Consider the following 22,726-nt stretch of genomic DNA (forward strand, 5'->3'; position numbering starts at 1 on the left):
CTCAAATACTGAAAAGCAGACTTTGTTTTCAAACAGGAACTCTTACCATGATGAAAAATTACAGCCAGCTTGGCCAGGAGGGTGTGTTGTTTACTGCCTGCGCACACCCAACTCCATTCTGCACAGCCAGGGCTTTGCCCTGTAGCCCACACTACAGCACAAGTTTGAGTCTTTGAGGTATAAATGGGGGTCTTGCTTTTCATATATGCCCACTTTTACCTTTTAAGAAATTGAAAGTTTAGGTTCAAACTCTTCATCCACCCCCAGCCCTACAGAAAAAAAAAAAAAACCTACTAAACTGAAACAAGTTTTAGAGACAAAGTGTAAATTTTACAGATTAATTCTTGGGGTCCCACATTGCAAGAACAACCAGCTGAGGCTCACAGGGCAGCAAGTACAAACCCACCCTTCCTACCAGTCATGTTCATATTTGGGAGGGGCTTAACCTGCTAGGCAACACACAGCTGCCCTTGCTCTAACTAGCTTTTAGTATAAAGCAGTTCCCAATTGCCTCTGAGATTTCCTGAGAGCTGAAAGGCCCAGAGGACAAATGCCCATTAAGAATTTCTGCACAGCAGCAGTGTTCACTTGAAGAGTCCTCTGCTTCAACTGCTCCTTGTCACGCACACCCAATTCAAAAAACCTCCAACTGATCCATGTCATAGCATTAGAATATCTGTTTATCTTCCCTTTACCACCTCTCAGAAATTAACCTATGAGTGAACAGTGGTGGCTAATTAAGACCAACCAGTATTCCATTCTCATCCCATACACAGGAGGTGCAAGGATACCCACCTCCCAAGCTACCTCATCTCTCCAGCACTTTGCTCAAAAAGGCTTTAGAGCAGAGCACCTCCCAGCAGGTCCATGCCACCAACTTTTATGAAAACACTGTTAGAAATTTTTCCTCCATACTCCAACTCTTCCAACTTCAATAGCTTTTTATAGTCTGCTTAGCAGCAGGACAGCAGATCAACAGCAAAAGCAAGTTACAGGTTAAGAAGCTGGATTCAATTGTCTTCCACTTCAAGTCAGAGCTCACACAAATGAGTCTCTGCAGCTTACAGAGGATCAAAAAGCTGGTGCTAAGTTACTCTCACCATAACATTTGTTGCAATAATAATTTAAATAGGTTTTCAAGAGGAGAAAAAAAAATACACAGAAACAGTGGTTCACTTCTGTTTAATCAGAGACTATTACAAAATGATCACACATTACAGATGGCTATATGTGCAGATGACTATATGAAGAACAGTTCAGAGAGGGTTCCCAGTGAATGCAAATGATGTTAAATCCGTATTTTCTTCTCATCTTCTTTGTAAGCTGAATGCTATAAAATTAAGCTTGTTATTGTTACTATTATTTGCATGCATTAAAGTGATGCACATACTTACCAGTCTCTTTCTTGAATTAAATTCAACATCAGTATTTTGTCACCACCTGTCTTTTGAAAAAGATCAGTAATCCCAGGCCTTTCATACCACTTAACACAAAAGCAGAATCAAGTTACAGAAAAAACCCCTTCACAACACACTAATTTCTGTGGCCACACTGCTACCGAGAGGGGACACTATTCACTCATGTGCTTAAAGGTCTTTTATGAAGGTACTAAAACCAGCTTGGAGTTTTCTCATTTTGAGTTTGCTGCACAGTGACCAGAAACTCTAAAAGGGCAATTGGGAGTCAGCAAGGAGTCTAAGGAAATAGCAGGAAATGAAAAACTGTTCCAAATACACAGTACCAGAACTGGGAGGGAAAACTGCTGAACCATTTTACAATGGACAGCTGCTCTAATGGTGTGTCAGAAGTTGAGCTACAATTTAACACTGCTCACCTGGTAATCAAAGTCCAAATTTCCAGTCTTGTTTTGGTCCTATCTCAAAAAAAATAAATTTTATTCTACCAGAAAGTACCATAAGTAATTGCCATTTGAAGTTTCACAACAAGATGACTTTCTACAGAGTTCTACTGTGATCTATCCTGGAGAAATGCACTTTGTTTTGTTAAGACACTATGGAACACACTCTGCCCTTTAGTTATCCCCACTGATTGCCAGGCTGGTGTACAAGTTGTTCAGGTCTGCATCCAGCCACTGCCAAAACCAAGACTTGATAAGGTAACTGAGCAGCTAAAAGCAGTTACTCACTCCAACTCAGTACTGAGCACTGCATTAATGCTAGCATTGGCTAGGGTCAACCACAGATGGTGTAAGAAATACAGATACATTCTGTTAACAGGGTATGCAAGAATAAAAGAGATACCTACACAACAAGGTATCCCTTTTATTCTTGCATACCTGCAATTAAGATTAAGCAGAGATAAAGCTAAATTGTAAATATTAATGTATGACTTCCCTTTTTTCCCCCTTCTAGGGAGAAAAACCTATCCAACATTAGTCAGAAATTTGCCTGTAGCTCATTTTGAAGACAAAGTAATTGAATGTAAATTACCAAGAACTGATGTAGAGAAGATGGCAGGCAATGGGGCTGCAAGAGTAAGTATTCTAAAACCTGGGAAGATACAATTGACTTGAAACTGTGTATATTTTTATGATGAATTCTGCAGTACCCTTTAAGAATTCAAAACCCTAAAACAAGCAATTCTGCTGGAAGTGGTAAATCACTCATAAACCCATCTAAACCTTTCAGATGAGCTGGTGAAACTGAAGTGTCTGTTCAGCTACCACATAACTATGGCCCTCACAGTACCAACTAAGTAATTACCCACCAGTGATGTCAAAAGCCCCTCAAATTCAGAGTGGGACATCATGGCCTCAAAAGTGAATTAAAGCACAATCTTACAGCCCATCCAGCTGTGGATCTCTGCTTCATGCTATAGCACGGAAAAGTTTTCATCTCTTCTACGGGTATGTGTAGAGATGAGATATTCAAAGTCTAAATAGAAACAAATGTACGCAGCCATTCCAGAGAAAGCTGCATCTTCTATTCATTCACAAAGAATCTTTCCTATTTTAAGGTATAAAACGTTCTATACAATAGAAATAAAATACCAGAGTTTCTGGGAATATGGAATAGGGCAGAATTAAAGTAGAGGCAGAACAGTAAGTCTGATGTAAGATAAGAGTTGGACAAAACCACGGTCGTAGGTAGCATCTGAAGTGCTGAAATGAACTAACAAAAGTATTAATTTAAAAAGCACAGAAGAACGACCTCCTGGCTTACCACCCTAACAAAGTAAAAATCTGTGGCTAAGAAAGGGTAATTAGCAATAGCTAAAGAAAAGGAAAGATTACAAACTGCTATGGATTCCTAGAAACAGAAATGGTTAATCCCCAACACAACAAACACAGGGATCTGCTGGTTTGCTGATAAAAAACAGCCTCATTAATTACTTGCATGTCACCACAGTGATTTTGACTTCAAATTTTCACATTCTTCAGTAATATCAAAGGCTCCTTGTCAAGACTCTGTATTAAATTTTCCTTAAAGGTGCTCGCAGATATTGTTTAACTGTCCACAAGCATAGTTAAATCCATTAAGGATCTTCCAAAAAAATCTAGTCTGTTCACTCACTACTGGAATCAGTAGTAGGTAACAATCATATTTCAGAGACCAAAATTCCCCTCAGGTATTTAAGTGGTATCATTTGAACAAATTATTTCAAATAGGAACATCAGGTACTTACAGATTAAACTAACCTGTACTGGCAGTTCTGTGGAATTTTTCTTCTCTACCAGTAAGTAGCAAATGCTGAAATTCTGCTGCTAGTTAACAGAAACACAAATTGTATTAAACCAAGGTGTTTTATCCATAATTTAGATTTTTATTAAAAGAAAAGAGCCAAATTTCAATTACTGCAATTTGTTGCTTAAGAAAAGCATGTGAAGTAAAGGCAACTATAAAACTACTTTTAATTTGCCCTTCTGATTTTTTTATACATAAACAATAAGTTTAACAAGGTCACCTGTTGCCTACTAAAAACATAAAGGAAATTACAATACTTACATTGCCAGGTTCCTTCATTAAAGTCTTAAAGTCTGTTTTCTTATTCTGGACTTTACAAGTGAACAAGCAAAATGTATATTTTCCCATTAAATTTGTGAGAAAGAAGCTAGAGAATTCAGTGCAAGCAACTCAATGAACTAAAAAGAAAAAAGCCCTGCATGACATCTTTATCTCAAAGCATTACATAACTTCCTAAGTTGGGAGATGGTGAAATAGTTTCCTTTGGTTGTACTGCATTCATTTTAGGTAATTAAAATTACTGTTAGCAAAAACCACATTGGCTACTAAGAGCTGCAAATACATCCCGTGCCCCTTTTCTGAATATGGAAGAGATTTAAGACAAAATTTAAGGGAAAAAAGTTTAAGATGTCAGAAGCTTGAACCTTATATAAGGCAGTTAGCCGTCAGAGACACACTTTAACTGCTAACAAGAGAATTTATATGGAAGCTTTCAAGCTCTCAATGTCATGTGCTTCTTTGCTTTTCAGTTAGGATGATATTGGCATTAAAATTCTGCTATTTTCTCAAAACTTTTTCACTTCTTTATATCCTCAAGAAAGAAAAACCTTAAGGTAAGTAAGTTCAAGATAGTATTTCTGCAGAAGTCAATTTTACTGCCATTAAAACAACAGTGTTGCTGAGTGTCACTACTGCAAGGAAGCCCGCAAGAATTTAGGAGGTTATTGTAAACTTGTTCAGAAGGTACAAGGGCCTCACTATTCACAGCAGTGTCCAGGTATATAAGTACCAAGCCTGACAATTATTGATACCAGGGACAGTCAAAACTGTCTCAGCAGGATGCCAGAAACAAATGGCTTGAAGGTAACACCCTGGATCCTGTGGTTCAGACAGGATATGGCTGGCTGCCAAAGCAGCAGGCTCCAGTGCTCAGCTCCCTCAGCCACACACATTCACAAGACTGCAGTAAAACTGCATTTCCTTTAACAGAGCCTTACTGGGAATGTGTGCCCTGGTAATCAAGACTGCACTAAGCTGCTGCTTACAGTGTGCCAGACACATCTCACCAAGTGTTCTTCACCACTTGAGAAAGAACTTCATATACATTATGCTTTCCAAACACTTCTGATTCATCTTGATCCCTTACAGCTGTCCCAAAGCTTCCTTTCCTCTGAACTAGTTCCAGCCTAGCCCAATCATGAGACAGAACAGCAGCCACAGACAGCTGAATTCTTACAGAATCCAGGCACTATCATTATTTCCCTGGTCTCATTATTTTGATTGCAAGCATACAGATTTTTAAAAGTTCTTCATATGTGGTATGCACTTTATTTACCACATCTCCAAGTTACTTTTCTTGTTTAATAGATCAGGTGCAAATTTACCCTATTTAGAAAAGTATCAGTAACCCGTTCTCCTTAAAAAAAGATATGTGCCCCTACTTAAGCTTAAAAAAAACCTGAACTCCAAGACCTCATTTTATTAATATCTATAAAAATCATGTCACTGAAATACTGCCAACTTTAGCAAAGAAATTTCACTATCAGGAAGATGTCCAACTTTGTGATACACAAACTGCTGCAATGAGAGCTGCAATACTGGAACGTAACTAAGAACACACTTCATCCCTCAAAATAAAGAGGCATTTGAAATTTGCCTATTTTTTATTTTGAGACTCTAAGAGATTCAGATACTTAAAGCAAGAAGTACAAGCCCCACAATGTATTGAGTTGAACAGTTTCCTTAGACATTCTAGGGAAAAAAGAACTAAGCCAAATGGTCCTATTAATTAAGCAAGTGAAAGAAGTACAAGTTGCAGTAGTTTATCTTGAAGAATCGTTCTCATCTTCACTGTTATCAGGGGGAGCACCACAATGAGAATTACCAAAGCAAGACCATGCTCAATAACCATTCTGAAACAGTTAACATGGATATGTCACTTTTCCAGTCAAACATGGATTTTGCAGGGTGCTTTCTACAGGAAAAATGCAAAGGGCAGAGTACAAACAAAGAAGGGTACAACATCAATGTGCAATCCACTCTAAGTTAATTACAACTCTATCCTTGAGTTAAAACTACTTGAAATCCCATTAGGGGTAATTATTTAGCAAAATCTTGAAGAAATAAACAACTATGCTCATAAAAAAGCCTCACCACAAACTTTTAAAATATCTCAAGAACGTTTTTAAAAAGTCAAACCAGACTCGCACATTTATTTATTTACTATTTCACTGCTGGTATGCTGCAAGACCTCCTTAGGCAAACCTGCTATTCTGAAGCTTTCTTTAAGCAACTTCAAGCAATCACAACCAAGGGATCTGCAACAGAATGAGCACCTTTTTCTTCACAAAGGGCAGAAATTTTTGCTAGGCACCGTGTGAAAGAAGGAACTTCAAATAAAGCTAATTTTGAATATGCAAACAGAATCTCACAAGATTTAAAAGAAAAGTTTTTCAACTCTTACTATTGTTGCAATAGTCAAAACATTTTCAAATTTGATGTATTTGAGATGAAAGAAAAAGTTCTCCCTGAACTGAGGAAAAAGAGATTGAGGAAAAGGTTCTCCCTGAAACTGGCAAGCTGAAAAATCTGCAGCTTTGATTTCTCACTCTTCTGTGTTACCAACTTGGACCTGATCTCTATTTCGTCGCAGGGCTCTACATTAATATTTGTTGAGGTGCAGCTCACAAACACAGCAGTATTAACATCTTAACCTTCTTCAAAGAAACTGTATTCTGTAATTTGGGCTACAAATTTTTGTAGCAATTAACTTACTACTTCAAATCTATTTTAAGCTTTTCAATAGATACATATCCTTAGAAGAGAAAACATTAATAATTGGTTACATGCCACTAATTCAGAGACTACACAAAATCAACACTACCAAACCCAAAAAACAAATACATCACAAATGCAATGCAGGGAACGATGGGGAGGGGCAGTGTGTCTTAAGGACTACCTGACCAGCCTTGAAGGAAATGCATTCCATTAAGAGAAAAGGTACCCACACATCTTAAAACAGGTTCCCTCCCCTTAAGACTCTTAAAAACACAATGATAATAAAAAGAGAAATATTAATATAGAGCCCATCTACCAAAAGAGAATAAAAAACCTAAATTAAAATAAATTTAGGGGCCTTCACCAAACTTGCTGCAAGTTTGGGGACATAAATATCCAACAGCCATAAAGCTGTGAAAGCCCCCAGAATGAATAAAATAAATCCCACTTGCCTCAGACTGAACAGGGCAACACTGAGACTCTGCCTCAGCCTGTCCTATGGCAGGGCTATAGGAAGAAGAAAAATTTGAATTTTAGAAAAAACATGACCCAATTAAGTGAAAGACATGCATTAAAAACTAACAAAATTCCAGTGATCAAGCAAACAAAAGAAAATGACTGCTACAGCACCTCTTTTGCTAGGTCCAAACAGTATTTTTTGTAGTTGGTAGCTATTTCTGAATTGGACAGCTTGTTTTGCTTTGCATCTTGATCAATGGAACGTCAGTTGTCTTGGGGCATTTTTCCCCTTAAGTGATAGTATTTGATGTACTAGTTCATGAAAAATTGAGTTAAAGATTCCACCAGCCACTGAAAATGTTCAACCTTGTCTTAGTGTTTGTGTAGAAACTAGACCAGTACAATTATTAAGACATTTGCTAAGAAGTGTCATTAGTTACCATTTTCAATTGTGGCCCCAGCTCATTGACTGGTGTATCAAGTCTCAATTTAACTGAAGGTCATAACAACCTTCTTGCTGTTCATAAAAGAAGTAATCTTGGTATTTTTGTTTTCATTTTGTATCCAGAATTATTTGATTCCTATAAAGTAACTGTACATTATCTATCCCATTCAATTTCATCCACATTTTAAGATAGTAAATTATCCAGTTCTGTGTCAGTACTGCTCAAGAGCTCCACAGACTAAAATACTGGCAGAAACCACAGAAGGCAGATGCAGCTGTGTTTCTAGAAGCTTGTTTATATTGTCCCATGCATGCACAGAGCGAGGAATACTTATCCATTGTTATTAGATAAACAGCCCAGCCTCAAATTTGTTATCAGCACCTAAAATATCATTTGTGGGGGAAAAAAAAAAGTAATCCAAAGGTCTCTGAAGAAACCTTCAGCCTACATATGCCAGCTAAATAAAATTTTATTTAAAGCAATTTTGCCAATGGCAGAAGGCTATTCTAATGACTGTATGGAAGAGTTATATAAAGACTTCTAAAAATCTAACCTAGGCTTTTTCAAGGTTCTTTCATGCAAGTCTCATCCACTCTGCCCTAGAGATCAGCTACTTATGATATTGTGAGACCATGCATAACATAATGGAGAACTTTCTACAGAATCTTAGATGCAATAAATTCTGGCATGTTTTTTGCTAAACCTATTTTCCCACCTGTGTCTGAAATTTTCTTGTAGCCTATTCCTTTGTATTCAACATCTGCATTATTACAATCTCAAGACTGGTCAAAATGCACTTGCAAGTCTGAATTTTATTGCAAGATCTGCTGTGGCAAATTTAAGCAACAACTGAAAAACAAAGCTTCTGCCTATGTAATTACATCACTAGGGTCCTGCAACAGCTACACAAGAGATGCTTTTCTATAATCATAAAGTCTTCTGCAATCTCTTTCCAGGAAAGGATTAACTAAAGCAAAACCCTGTTTTCATGACCGCATTACATCAGGGATTTTGCTGGTAGAGCTATGTTGATTACACTTGGTACTGTAAACCAAGTCTTTGTCTTTATACAAGCAATTATTACATTCAAAGTAGTTTTGCTGGTTTTGGGTAAATGCACCATAAATCCAACTCTCTGAACACTAAGAAGCAGTATCCAAAGAAATGAAGGCAGGGACCAAAAGACAACACAGGCACCCAAACATCTGCCTGTTTACAGAAGAATCACACAAGAGACAAAAGTAACTGAAGACTGAAGGCAGCCACATCACAGCTCTTATTGCACAGGAATGACAGGAGCAGGAAAAGAAGTATCCATGTGAAAATCATGAAAAAACTGTTCACCTGCTTGTATGCAAGTACTAATGAATACATGCAGCAGTACTTACGAGGGGTTTTCACAACATCACTACTAAGGAAAGATTATTTTTAAAATGTATTCAAGCTTGAAATCTATGCAGTATTAGCTACAAAATGGTACTGTTATCAGAATAAGACATTCACTGTTTAAAAGAGTGAAACTTAATGAATACAACTTGCAGAATATGCCAAGTTAACAGTGCATGCAATAAATTTTTATCCCAGGAAAAGTAGGGCTCTGGAAATAATATATGGAAAATTACAGAAAGACACCAAAGGGAGAAGGAATCTACTTGACTGGGGCAGAAGGGCAAAGCATCCTTAGAGCAGCAATATGATCTTCAGAAAAAGCAAGAGTTTTACAGTTTTACAAGCAGTACTTAAGATCACTTTAATGTATGAATTTTATGTGTAATATTACAAAAAGAATAAATATAAGACATCATAAAAATCTCTTCAGTGTTTTGTAAATATCCTAATTAGGGAAACAGAAGAAAACCAGAGTATAGAAGCATTGCCTCAGCAAAGCAAGTTTTATCTGTTAGACTTACGTCTAAAGCAAGATGAAGAGCTAACAAAAGAACTGACATCAAGGCCCCACTCTGCACATTTGCAAGCCAAATACTGCACATCTGACAGGTGATAAGCTGACACCAGTGATCAGCAAGAACTGCTTCTCAACAGAGGCTTGGACTTATGGTCTTTAAACTGACACTTCAGAAAGAAGTCCCTGGCAATTCTTAATGGTTAAACTAAGGCCATTCAGCTGTAACTAAACTGCACTGGTTGCTCTAGTGCTTTTGAGACATTCCGTGACCACAGTTCAGAAGCTGAGACAATGTAGTATTTTAGCTGTACTGTTATTTTTGCACTTTTAAGAGAGAGTACAGAATAAAGCCACATGAAGTGCTTTAGTGTAGCTACAAAACCCTAAGACTTCCAAGAAACACAGCCATAATGCTCAGTATTAAGTGAAAAACTTCCACCATCTACAAAAACATCTATGAATAGAATGACACAAAAATGCTGATGATCCTTCTACCCCACCTTAAAGAAGATATATCCCCATTAATTAAACTGCAGATAAGGCTTGAGGCTGGAACATGTATTTAAAGTTGACCTGCAAATGAAAAATTTACCCCTCTTTTTTCCCTGTTCAGAAGACAGAGAGGCTTTCACTTCCCTCCCCTACAAGAAGTCTCCGTCTACATTCTCATCAGAGGTATAACACAGGAACGCATGATGTCACTTAATTACAACTTTAGCAGGAACTGGTCACTCTTCCTCTTATAAACAGAAATTACTAATTCATAAAGGGAGGACATCTCTTTGATAAAGAAGGTCTCTTACTCCAGAAACTTTCACTGAATGGCTCAAGAACACTCAGACAACATCTGCTCAGAGCACACAACAGATGGTTCACCTTTCAGAGACTGCCAAAACATGAAAATCTGAACATTTAAAGTAAAAATATAGCATGTAACACATTACTCTTGCCTGCTTTGTCTCTTCTATGCATTAAGAGGGTTCAGCTACTATTTCTCTTTTGCAGGTCAACTTCCAATACATTAACTGGAAGTCACTCACCCGTGTGCCATGCACCTAAGCTTCTAGAAATCTTCACCTAAAAGGATCCTAAAATTCACCTCCACTTGCACATTAAAAAGTATCAGTTGCAGAGTGAACTAATGGGACTCACCCTGGCACTAGGATGTATCTCAGAGCACTGTCACATCCTGCAAGCAAGTGCCAGGACTAGAAATCATGTAAAATTTATTGAGGACAAGAAAGCACAAATAAAGAAACATATGCATTAAGAGAAGTTACAACCAAGAGTTAGGATGTGCCTCCTGCAGCCTCAGTTTTGAGGAGTCAGTTAATAAGTGTACAGGTCTTTGTCTACTCAGGTGTACAGCTAAGGAGTGACTTTTTAGAATAAGGAATTCAGACTTTATCAAAACAGTACCAATAACTGTGTTCATTACACCAATGGCTACCACGGCATGCATCTGTACAAACCTTTCAGGCAGTTGTCCACAGCTGGTCACGAATAAAAAGGCATATAAATTTTTCTCCTCTTTTATTACAATGAAGTTTATAACAGTACAGAAAAGTCACATGACCTTAGTGGGTCAGTTTACTTAAACCCTGGAACAGGAAGAACTCTAAATACATTAAATATTGTTACAAGTTCAGACTTTAATGTACAAGTAGTTGGGAACAGTTACAGCCCTCACCAAACTATGTTGGGGACATGAAGTCCAACAGCACTTGAAGTGCTGTGAAGGCATCATTTCACAAATAGCAACGTAACATTACAGAACTTGCCTTTAAGGTGGTATGTTCATGTAATTCCAGCGCCTTCACAATTTAACGAACCATATTTACTATACTTCACTTCTAAAAACCTAGATGAAACATGAAAAAGAAGCCATACAGTATAAATTGCAACATCAGGAAAAGTTCCTGTTATTATTCCAAATAATTTTTCCCATGTAAAATAAGAATGTCCAATAGCTCCTTGCATGTGGGAAGATACTTATTTTTTTAAAAGTCACAATGAAGCCTTAACTGACGGAAGCTCGGCTATATTAACAGCACAAGATGAGAAAAGGTTTAATCTCCAAACCTATTAGAGCGTGAGTAGGAGCATCAGTAGCGGCCACCTTGCGACATTACGGGCGGTCTCATTCCCATCGGAGGGCGAGGAGGTCCACTCTGGTACGGGGGCACCATCGGAGGTCCCTGACCGTATGGAGGCATTGCCCCAGGAAGATATCCTGGCATGCCCTGATGATGAGCACCATACTGACCTATAAACAGAATAGTTAAGATGCAAAGAATAATTTTTAAATTTTTTTTTTAATAGTGAAAAGTGTATCTTGTGAAAAGCTTCACCCCTCCCTGCTAGCATAGGCAACAAATCTTTCCAAAAACAAAAAGCTGGGAAACTTATGATTACCATGAGGTGGCATGGGAGGTCTCATTCCTTGTTGTTGTGGAGGAATTCCTGGCTGTGGTGGCATCATACCTCCAATTGGTCCAACTGGTGGATTACCCAGGGCAGCCTGGCCTGGTCGAGGAAGATTGCGCTGGTATTTAGGCAACTGTGCCCTTCTCTCTTCCTAGAACCAGAAGAGACAATCACAACACATTGGGTTAAAACTTACCAAAAGCAAAGTAAATAGAAGTGCAACAAAGTACATTACTAAACTATTTTAACTACAAGTTAAAAGACTACTAGTAACATTACACAGCAGCAGTAGGATTTGCCCCCTCTCTGCAGACTTTCTTCCTTAATACAGACCAATTCAAGCATTCTGCATGGAACTCAAATTCTCCCTTTCTCCTAGCTGAGTAAAGGCTTTTTCTTTTAAAAACACAAATCTAAAGATCTCTGAACTGTAATTAATATTAATTTTTTAATTCATAAATTCCATATTTCTAACTGCTATAATAGCATCAAAACAACTTCAAGCTGTTCAATCTTTTGTTCTACACTTATTATCCAAGCCTAGTTAACTTCAAGACACATGCAGTAAAGTCCAAATTGTATTTTGGACTGTGAGATTTCCCACCACCACCAAAACTAAGGCTTAAACTGCAGCAAGATCACTGCCAATATGCCAGTCATCACTTTAATTAAAGAAGTTCTCTCAGTTACATTTCTTCTGCCAGTTTGCCCTCTCACCATTACTAAAATACACATAAGGCAGAGCACAGATGAAATTCCATTCAACCTGCTATATCATCACAAATTGCATTTTTCATTAAGACAATGAAAATATGTTAACTTACCAGTGATATATCCTCATCTGGATGGATCAACTTACTGGTTGCACTGGTTGTTGTGAGGGTAGCAGGCTTACTTGTGATAGATGTAGCTGGTTTAGCTGCAGTGCTGTTTGTCGTGCTAGTGGTTGAGGCTGTAGACTGTGTGTAAGCCGGGAATGTTGGTTTGGGGGGTTCTGTTGTTGTTGCAGGTGTAGAATTCAAAGGTTTGAAATCGGTACCAACTGGCCCTGGCACAGCTGCTGCAGCCTGTGAAACAGAGACAGGTCAATATTTATTTCTCAAATAAAGAAAGCTTTCACTTAAGAAAACTTAAACGATGACTGTTAGACCTCTGAAATGTTCCAGTGAGATCTATAATTATAACAAGCTTGACAAAAGTAAAGTTCAGCCTTACTGCATACTAGAGCAACTGAAACCAAGACAAAATAAACCCCAGTATGTACACATATACACACACACACAGGAAAGTCTAAAATCTGCAGGTCAAACAAAGGAACAAACAAAGGAACAACAAAGAAAAAAACACCCTACTATTTTATCTCAAACACTGAATTTGGAAAATGTGTAAATCTTTCCTGAAACACTATTTTTAGGAGCCTCTAAGCATAAATTCATTAGTCTTTCACTAATTTAACATATTTTGGCAACCATTAGTTTAGAGTACAGCTCGAAGTGCTAGTATTTATTAAAATTAGGTATATAAGAAATATTTTAATCAAAATATTTAAGAAAGCTCTACTGCATCAGGACTTTAAATGTTCTCTCTATAAACACACTGCAGTATTTTCACAAAGTACTACATCTACCTACAGAATTTTAATCTTATTTGTGAATGAAGAATCAATGGAAGCATGTCAGAAGTCCACTAGAGATTTCAACATTTCATTTCTCCTACTCTTCCGTTAAAAAAACCCTGTAGGTGTCTGTTTTTCAAAGCTTTCTCTAAAGACACAGCAATCTCCAAAGCAAACCTTAGTTATGAGAGAATGCTTTTGTTTCTAATCACTGGATATTTAAAATTATCTGAACCTCCCAATCAAAAAAAAAAATTAACATTTTGCACATAATGCAAATTTAAAATTCCCTACATTATGATGTGACATATTAAACAACATAAACTAAAAAGCCTTCACCATGCATCAAGCTAACCACTGCCCACTAAAATGCATTTAACTGCTTTCATGCTCTTTTAACCCTTTAGAACCAGGATGTTACATTTCATTCTTTCACACTAAGAAAAATTGGGCACTTTGACATGCTTGTTTCTGGTAAGATGCAACTCATAATCAAGGACTCTGCAGTTTTACCAGCTAAACATAATCAGGAATATAAGAGAAATTATCTGAAGATGTTTAGTCAATTTTAGATTTTACAGAACGGTCCAAAGGGTTAAGTTGCAAAGCAATTTGTTTTAAACTGTGACTTCCTGCGTACTTGTGCTGTGCTAGGAAACAGAGCGTTAGAAGATGCTGAGAGACTTTCTGAATTGGAGGAAGCTGCACTTGAGCTTGTGACAGGTGTCCCCATCTGTAGCATAAAAGAAAGGAAACAGTGAAAAGTGTCCAAACAAATGGGTGGAAAGTATCCAGATGAAAGGATTTCTTATACTAAGTCCTCCCTCATGAAAGGACTGTATTTTTGTAAACATGTATCTTCCCTGCAGAAGCCCAAAATGCAAACAGTACATTACAAAGGCTTCTGCAACATACTTGAAAGAACTCCAGGACCCATGAAAAAGTGCATTAAAAGGGAAGAGGTCACAAGCCAGTATCAATTCCCCATTTCCCCCCGCCCCCCAAAACATTGAAATTAACTTTTCACAATTACTTACTCCTAAACTTTTTGAAGTAAAAAAACCTCCTAACTCAGGCAATGTTTAACCGGTTTAACAAGACTACAGAATAATTCATCCATTTATCAGTAGAGAACCCATTATAAGTGAGAATAAGCCACGTCAAGATTTTTAATCTGGAAATTTTAGTTAGATTCTATGCTATCAGATTCCTGTAGAAAACATATCTCTTCACCCACCCAAAGTTCCCTTATAGACAAATGTAAAGGCATTTAAGAGTGTTTTGCCTACTCCTTTCTTCCCCAGTGCCTACAGAACTTCTGTCTGGCTTCACAGCTGTTTTAAGACAAACAAAAGAATCTTTTAAAATTCATTCAAGCACTACACTGAATAAATCATCAACCCAAGCAAAAACCTGAACCAGTCATTTCTTGGGCCTCCTCAGTAATAAATAGGCACTATTGACACAGTGGCAATTTAAAGAATATAACAAGAGATTCCAGTCTCTGGGACACCTTACCTGCCCCGCACTTGGGAAGAGTGGTTTAGTAACTGGAGGTTGTGGGGTCGGTGCTGCTGCAGCAGGAGCTGGAGGCCGGTTTAGAATGCCTGGGGCTGTAACAGGCTGTGCTTGTGTCATTGGAGGCATGCCAGGCCGAGGCCCAACAGGAGGGGGCATCCCTACAAACCACAAACAGTGGACAGCAGATCAGGCTCCAGGAAGCACAAATATTCCTTTAGACAATACTGCTCCCAGTACTCCTTAGAACAAAGTTTCCCACCACAAGATGTATTTTTAAGGCAACAGTAAAATAAAACATGACAAATGGTAATGCCAGCAATCACCAGTCTATGATCGTGCACAGGCAGTAATCTCAAACACTTCAGAGCAATTCTGGATTAAGTTGTTTTTTACTAAAGCTGCAATAATGAAGTTTATGCTCTCAATAAGCCAATACAATTCATGCAGTAACTGTTTCTGACACACTGCACCTATGCTGCCAAGAGCATTGATGACACTCACAAAATCTGAGACTGAATTGTTTCTGAACAGTATCAGAACTGTGACCAAAACACTGCCAGCTTTGCTGGGGTCATTAGTAAAGTGGATTGGAACATTTTGTAGTATCACCACAACATCTGCATTTGGTGTGTGTGCAGCTCTAGGAGAGGGTCAGTGGGAAGTTAACAGCTCCCATGGGTTCCATCAAGCAAACTAGCTGCTGGTCAGGTGGAACACCCAAGGAACTTAGGGCTACTTAAGAGCTGCACAACAAACATCTCTTCTAGCTATGGTAAGAAACTAAAATGTCAGTTAAGTTTCTTCACACTGCAGGCTCATTAGTTCAGTAGACTACCCAACTATTCCCCACTTTCCACATTTTCAATCATTACTGTTTTCCAATCAGCCACAAACATTAATTTAAAAAAGGGATACAGGCACAAACATTAATTTAAGAAAGGGATGAAGAGAGACCAGGCAACACAACAGTGTGACAAAGTGCAATAAAACAAAAAACTCTATTTTTTACTTTAACAACGGTACAAAAATCAAATAATTATTTATAATCAGAAGCCATGAATCAACCACCTCTGCACAAGACTGGCTTTTGTGGCAGGCCAACCACATAAAGGTGGTTGGTGGGTGGTACCAAAAGTCTGTATGTTCTTTACATAAATTCTAAATCTTAAGGAAAATAAATAAATATAATTAAACTCTCACCATAGTACGAGTTCGACAACCCTGACCTACCTGGTGGCATACCAGGCATAAGAGGTGGGATTCCTGGCCCAGGAGGCATCATTCCACCCATTGGCATCATCCTATTGAAAAGAAAATGAGCACTGGTATGAACACTCATGATAAAGTGTTAAGACAATTGGCACATCCCTGTATTAGATAAAAAATGGTAAGTAATTTTAAAAGCTCTAAAGAGAGGCAATTCCAAACTGACTCCACAACAATAAAACCAGAACATAACCCAGCACCCAAAACCCCAAACATTTATTTGAAATTTAATTTCTCAATATTTCAATTCCTCTGAGATTCCCAGAACTAGTGTCTCTTGAAATCTCTCTCAAGACTGCAAGCTGCAGCAGTGTTCCAAGAACCTGATCTCAGTAACTCATGGAGTCTGAATGCAGGAAAAGCAGCTTGCTCCTATCACCTACAATCACTGTACATCTGCTATTGCTCCCCTCTGACACTGACTGGCAGATAACCCAGAGCTGTAGAACTATCCAAAATTATTGATAAAAGCAGAGCAGAGATCACAGGGCAAGAAAGCTTCTGGAGTTTCAATTCTAGAAAACACTCCATACACTAATGATAAAGTGGGATTTTGGTTTTTTTTAATATGAGAAATCCTCATTGTAACATTTTTTCTCCACATTAAAAAGAAACCATTTGGTTTCTCTTCCTAGATGAATATGTATGAGCCCTTTACAGGGAACAAACAAGGGTAGCTTAATTTTGCTTGATTTTTTGCAGACATTCAAAAAACAATTACTGAAATAAAATAAAGGAATGTTTATTACTTTAGCGAGCAAGATAAGCTGATCTGCAGCACTCCAGCACAAACCAAAACCCCACTAAGAAGCAGTTTCTGTTTGTGTGACAGTTAAGACACCTTCACCACTGCTGTTTTCAGATCAAACCCCATGAACAGGTGAGCATTCTTTCTGGCAAAGTCTGATTTCTGCTCTCAACTTGTCTATCACTGCTACACAGAAAACACCCACTGCAGCAGCAGCAGTGACTGGGAACACAGACCCATCGTCCCTTTTTTTGGTTGGAGAAGGCAAAGTCAGTCTTGCTGCCCAGCAGACATCAAAATAAGTGCTGGATGCTCAGTGCCTGCTGCCCCAGAAGAATGACTTCTGAGAAACTGCAGATAGTGCTAGAACGGGTGGCACTCTAACACCAAAGTTGCTTTGTGTCTCTTAATTCTTTGGTAATTTTTAAACAAAGGTCAATCAGGTTAAGTAAGCAAAAATTTAGATTAGAATAGATAAAAGCATAATGCAACACCACCCTCTCCTCCCAAAATGAAATGCACTGAAATTTTAGCAAATTAATTTGTGTTTTTACAGGTGACATAATATTCACCTGAAGTTAACAGGAAATTTGATGAGGACTAAATGTCAGACAACCGAATTAAATTCTGTTGCATTTCCACCCAGAAAAGCTAGATCTGATGAGCATCCAAACCATGTTTGACTATGATATGATTTTTAAAGTCAAAGACTGTTAAATCAGTATGTCTCAGAAGACACAGAGCTTTCTCCTCAGTTAACTTAAAGTTTAGATTAAACTGAGTTCCTGCAGCATGTCCTGCAGCGTCAAGGATCGAGCACATGGAGCTGTTCAAGCTCTGTTTCAAGAGAGGTTTTAACTCTCTAAGGGTCTATTTGGTTTATATTTTGTAGAATGCATTTCACATACACTTTTGTAATATTCATTTAGATAAAAACATAAAACCTTCATGTATTATACAGTAACAAAATCTAATCAGACACCTTCCCCAAATTCTTAGGCAATATTCAAAGGTTTTCAGTAAAACAATTTCTAGCTTATCAAAAACATGACATAAAATGGCATAATGAATGTACCTAGAATTACATTAATGAGATGCTTACATGTTTCCACCACAAAATGACTGCATGTATTTTCTCTGTTGATGTAATCTGTGAAAATTTATGACAAAATCAAAAATCTAACTGTGAATTTCCAAACACATTGTGATAGGGTATGGTGTCAACCCCATAACAAGCATAAAAACCAACATACTCTGCCCAAAATACAAGAAAAATATTATCTATCCAGTACTTTTTTCCTGTTATGTTGATGACTGATAACCAGATGCACAATATATGTGCAATTCACAAGGGAATAGTGGCTCACAGAAGGCTCTAAACCAACACAACAAAATTTTATTTTAACATATTACTACTTAATAACTATTAAGGCAGGAGAAATGCAAGATACTTTATACATAAACCCAGTTTGGCCATATTTTACATGTTGGTTTACAGCCATCCAGTTCTTTGGTCAGTCTTAATATTTTAAGTTACAGAGTTCACAATTCCCTATTGTACATTCTTTGAATTAGCTTTACTTTTTATCTGACAGTTCAAAATGCACAGTATGAACATATAATATTAAATCTTTCTTGCTACTCACCCAGGTGGCATTCCAGGCATAACTGGAGGCATTCCAGGCATCATAGGTGGAACACCTGCCATTAATGGGGGTATACCTTAAAATAAAAATACATTTTCAACAACTCTGATGACATACAGTTGCAAACAAATGTCATGTACTATGTTTACACTGGATAAATGCTTTACAGCAAGTTCTGAAAGATTGAATTTTGAAATAATATTGCTTATGAACAGTGCAATATAATACTATCTGCAAATTTGACTTTGATTGTCCTCAGCCCTGCAAGACTGTGAATTTTCTGTGGTCTCCAAAGAAGACATCTTATTACAAGATATAATTTTCTTCATTCACTGATGAAAATTCTTTCCTCACTGCATCTGTGGCCTGTGTATCAATGGCCTGTTCTGTGTTAGAAGTCTCCAGACACACAGCAGCTCTGCCCTGTTCCCAAAACCCTGTTACAAATACCATGAACAAATATCACTGGCAGACTTCTGTTTGAAGCACTAACCTGTCTTACTACCACATGCCTTCAATCTACATGCCAGCATTAGATATCTGAATCTAGCCCACCAATGAAGATGTGCTCATGCACAGAACAGTGGAAAAAAATGAAGAAATTACTTATCTGCACCTCCCAGAGCTATTCTGTGACCTCAGTTTTAAAAGGGCAGATTACTACCCAAGTTTGCAAGCAGCAATTAATGTTTCTAGTGAGGTTTTCAGCAACTACCTAACATAACACACGCTCTCACCTGGAGGCATCCCTGGTGCACCTGGCACAGGAGGCAAACCTGGCTGTGCCATTGGGGGAATGTACCCCTGCTGTGGCTGAACTTGCTGGGGTTGAAATGAAGTTGAAGCTGCAGATTCATCATCTTCATACTCATCAGAATCATCCTGTTGTTTCTTTTTCTGGCTCTCTGCAGACAGTACAACACATATGGTCAAACTGAACACAAATTATATTCCATAAAACTAGCTAATAGAAAAATTCAAACCTTATCATTGTTCAAAAAGTCACAAATACAAAGAAACAATGCTGCATGAGCCCACATATAGCCACAAATAAAGGGAAGGCACATGACTCACACTGCCTGAACACACAGAGGATCTGCCCTTATGCCAATGTCACACTGCCAAGCTGCAACCAAAGCAGTTCAACCAAGGGTATGCTTGAACAGCAAAGCATTTAAGAACCATCAGGACAGTTTTACCTCTAGCCTTTCCTCCCTTTACCCCCACAAATAAATGACCTTGCCCATATTCATTAGGTAATTGTTGGAGCTGCTCTGGGAGCATCTACTTCTGAACAGGAAAGGAAAAATCCCTCCCACGTGGCTGGCAAATGCCTGGAGCTGCCATCAGAGAAGGCATTAAATCCTACCCTCACAAGTGCCAGAGCTGAGTAAGGAACACAACAGGGAATTAAGACAAACAGCCACATTACACCTTACCCTGAGTTTTTTGTTCAAGTAACCTCCTCCGTTCCTCCATGTCTTTTTCTGGAATGCCTTCCATTCCATAGATTTCCAGTTCAATGTCTGTTCTTCCAGGAATAGCATTTGGAACAGCATCTATTGTTTCTTTATGTACCTAAAGAAAAAAAAAACAACCTAAACAAATCCTGCTGACCACATTTCAGTGTAAATTCCCTGTGTTCTTCAGGCAGTTTCAAGACTAAAAGGAACATCCTTAATGGGACTAATCTCTCTGGCCAAACATTTTCTTGATCTGAGCATCCTAATCTCTGGTAACTACTATTACCCCTAAAACCAGCTTACATAAACTTAGAAAAACTAGACAGCACAACTCCTTCACTCCTACACAACTCCTGAGAAAGATCTCTGCTGCACAGCGGCCATTTGAGTGCTGACACAGCGGGATTCCTGTGCTGCAAGCAGGCCATTGCTGCCCTCTTCTCACCAGTTTTATAGACTCTGGAAGCCTCCAACCGCCCTTAAGGACACTTCATTTCAATTTCAGATGCTGTAAAGAAAAGCTCACATAAATCTAACAGGCCTTACCTGCATGCAGTGTATAGCTAAACCAGGTCCTGTATAGAGTTTCTTATGACATATATGGCATTTAAAGTGCTTTGCTTTTTGATGCTGTATAAGGATTTTCTCATCATCAAAATCCCTATTACAGTACCTATTGAAGACTGTTAAGGAAACATTCAATACTGGAAATGACCTTCTAGATAGGACTAAGGTAATGAGCACCAGTGTGATTTTTCCTGAAGCAAAAGAAAGGCACAAGAAGCATCTCTGAGCGTTCAAAGGGTGACAAATATTTCATGGATGTCTGAAAGCAAGCATCCTCATCCAGTCCACCACACACCTCTTTAAACAGGTACAAAAGTGGGAAGTTGTCTGCAGGCAATCAGAATCATCATCTGATTCTATATTGTTTGACTCAGGGTTTTCAAGTCCTAGCTATTTTTCTCTTCAGGGGTGTGAATGCTGCTACAGCATTAAAGGAGAAACAGGCTTGAAATCAGCAAAAGGGAAATTACGCAAATCACTCAGAAGTGTCTCTTTAATCAATTACCAGTGACTAACAATCATAAAAGAGAACAAAGGTTTTAGTTAAAAATTCTCTTCCTCTTCCAGTTATCCAGATATCAATTATTATGACACAGCATAATTTACTGCAGTAACTGGAGAATTCTCTGCTTTTAAAAAGAAATATTTTAAGCAAAGAACTGTTTGGACATCTGTGTAATATAAGAGGCAAACTGCATTTCCTTTCTGTGGGCGAGCATTGATATTTCAGCAAACACTTTACACATTTTCCTAAGCGGGACAAATACACATTAGCTATTTATTATTTAGAAAATGTTAACATTGCTAACAATGTGTCCCTTACTTCCTCCAAAACGTGAAATAAATTAATGCCTAAAACAGTCACAGATACCTTCCAAGACAAAATGGTACAATACCTCGGAGCACCTTTTAAATTTCTTTATTAAAGAATTCTAGAGGACAGAAACGTGAGAAGGTAAATTTGTAAACACTCCACAACAGTAAGTACATTCTCAAGGAGCGATCAAATAAAAATCCACCAGTATTTCTGGGTACTAAAAAATTAAACCTGATCATGATACAGCAATTACAAATTGAAAGCTTCCCCCCGTCACGAAGAAAAAAGAGAAGAGCTTTATAAAAATTCTCTTATAACCACATCCCACCGTGAATAAATGCATTTATCAGTAACAGGATTTTCTCCATTTATCCCTCGCAAGGGATAAAGGCCATTCTCCATTTCCCGTTGTGCCGGCTTTAGGGATCGGGCGGGAGGCCGCGGCGAGGGCGCCGGGAGCGGGCCCAAGGCCGTGCGGGGAGCACAGGAAGGGCACGGACCGGGCCCCATCCCGAGGGGAACAGGGCTGGAACAGGGCCAAGCACCGAGACAAACCGCAAGGAGCGTGGGGAGCAGGGCTGAGCCCCATCTCGGGAAGCGACGGAATGGCACCGAGTCCCGACCGCGCCAGGCCGCGCCGCTACCCTCCCCCACCCAGCTCTCGGCATCCGCCGCGTCCCACACAGAAGGATACCAGCACCAAGGCTTTAGCTGCTTCTTCTTCTTACGGCCCATGGCGGCGTCACCCCGGCCTACAGAGCAGGAGAGCCGAGCGCTCCCTCAGAGCCGCAGCGCCCGCGCGGCCGCCCCGCTCCGAGCGAGAGGCACAAAATGGCGGCCGAGCCCCCTCAGGCGCCGCTGCGGCCTCCGAGCTCCCAGAACACACCGCGCCAGTGGGGTGGGGGCGCCCACGTGACGCGCCGGCGTTGGCCCCCCCGCCCCCCCGGGCGGTCCCGTGACGCCTCACGGCGCCGCCGCCATTTTGCCCAGGCGGGGTGTAAGTGCTCTGCTGAGGGGCCAGAGCGTGTCACAGAAACAGTCACGGAGTGGTTTGGGCTGGGAGGGGCTCTAAGGCCCCTCTCGTTCCACTCCTCTGCCATGGGCAGGGGCACCTTCCACTAGAGCAGGATGCTCCAAGCCCTGT

At 39.1% G+C, this 22,726-nt stretch overlaps 1 protein-coding gene across 25 annotated transcripts; it reads right to left on the reverse strand.

Moving 5' to 3' along the window:
• Positions 1–1,167: 1,167 nt before the first annotated feature.
• Positions 1,168–22,451, reverse strand: ZNF207 (zinc finger protein 207). Of its 25 annotated transcripts, XR_014949312.1 has the most exons (15): positions 22,277–22,451; positions 20,745–20,871; positions 20,175–20,313; positions 19,473–19,640; positions 18,736–18,811; positions 18,192–18,239; positions 16,276–16,376; positions 15,073–15,233; positions 14,195–14,287; positions 12,764–13,006; positions 11,928–12,090; positions 11,595–11,778; positions 11,294–11,373; positions 7,154–7,208; positions 1,168–3,724 (listed from the first exon to the last, which is right to left on the reverse strand). XR_014949312.1 is itself a non-coding variant. In XM_085556728.1 (13 exons), the coding sequence occupies exons 1-12, from the start codon at positions 22,315–22,317 to the stop codon at positions 11,618–11,620; spliced, it is 1,521 nt and encodes a 506-aa protein (XP_085412854.1). In that variant the 5' UTR covers positions 22,318–22,451; the 3' UTR covers positions 1,168–7,208; positions 11,595–11,617. The 25 variants fall into 25 exon arrangements, 16 of the variants coding, with proteins under 16 accessions (XP_085412854.1, XP_021393260.1, XP_085412856.1 ...); XR_014949315.1 differs by lacking the exon at positions 14,195–14,287 and having other exon boundaries at positions 16,306–16,376; XR_014949314.1 differs by lacking the exon at positions 11,294–11,373 and having other exon boundaries at positions 1,168–3,721.
• Positions 22,452–22,726: the final 275 nt, after the last annotated feature.

This window comes from Lonchura striata, chromosome 18, assembly GCF_050655825.1.
Source record: "Lonchura striata isolate lonStrDom1 chromosome 18, ASM5065582v1, whole genome shotgun sequence".
NCBI classification, from domain to species: domain Eukaryota; kingdom Metazoa; phylum Chordata; class Aves; order Passeriformes; family Estrildidae; genus Lonchura; species Lonchura striata.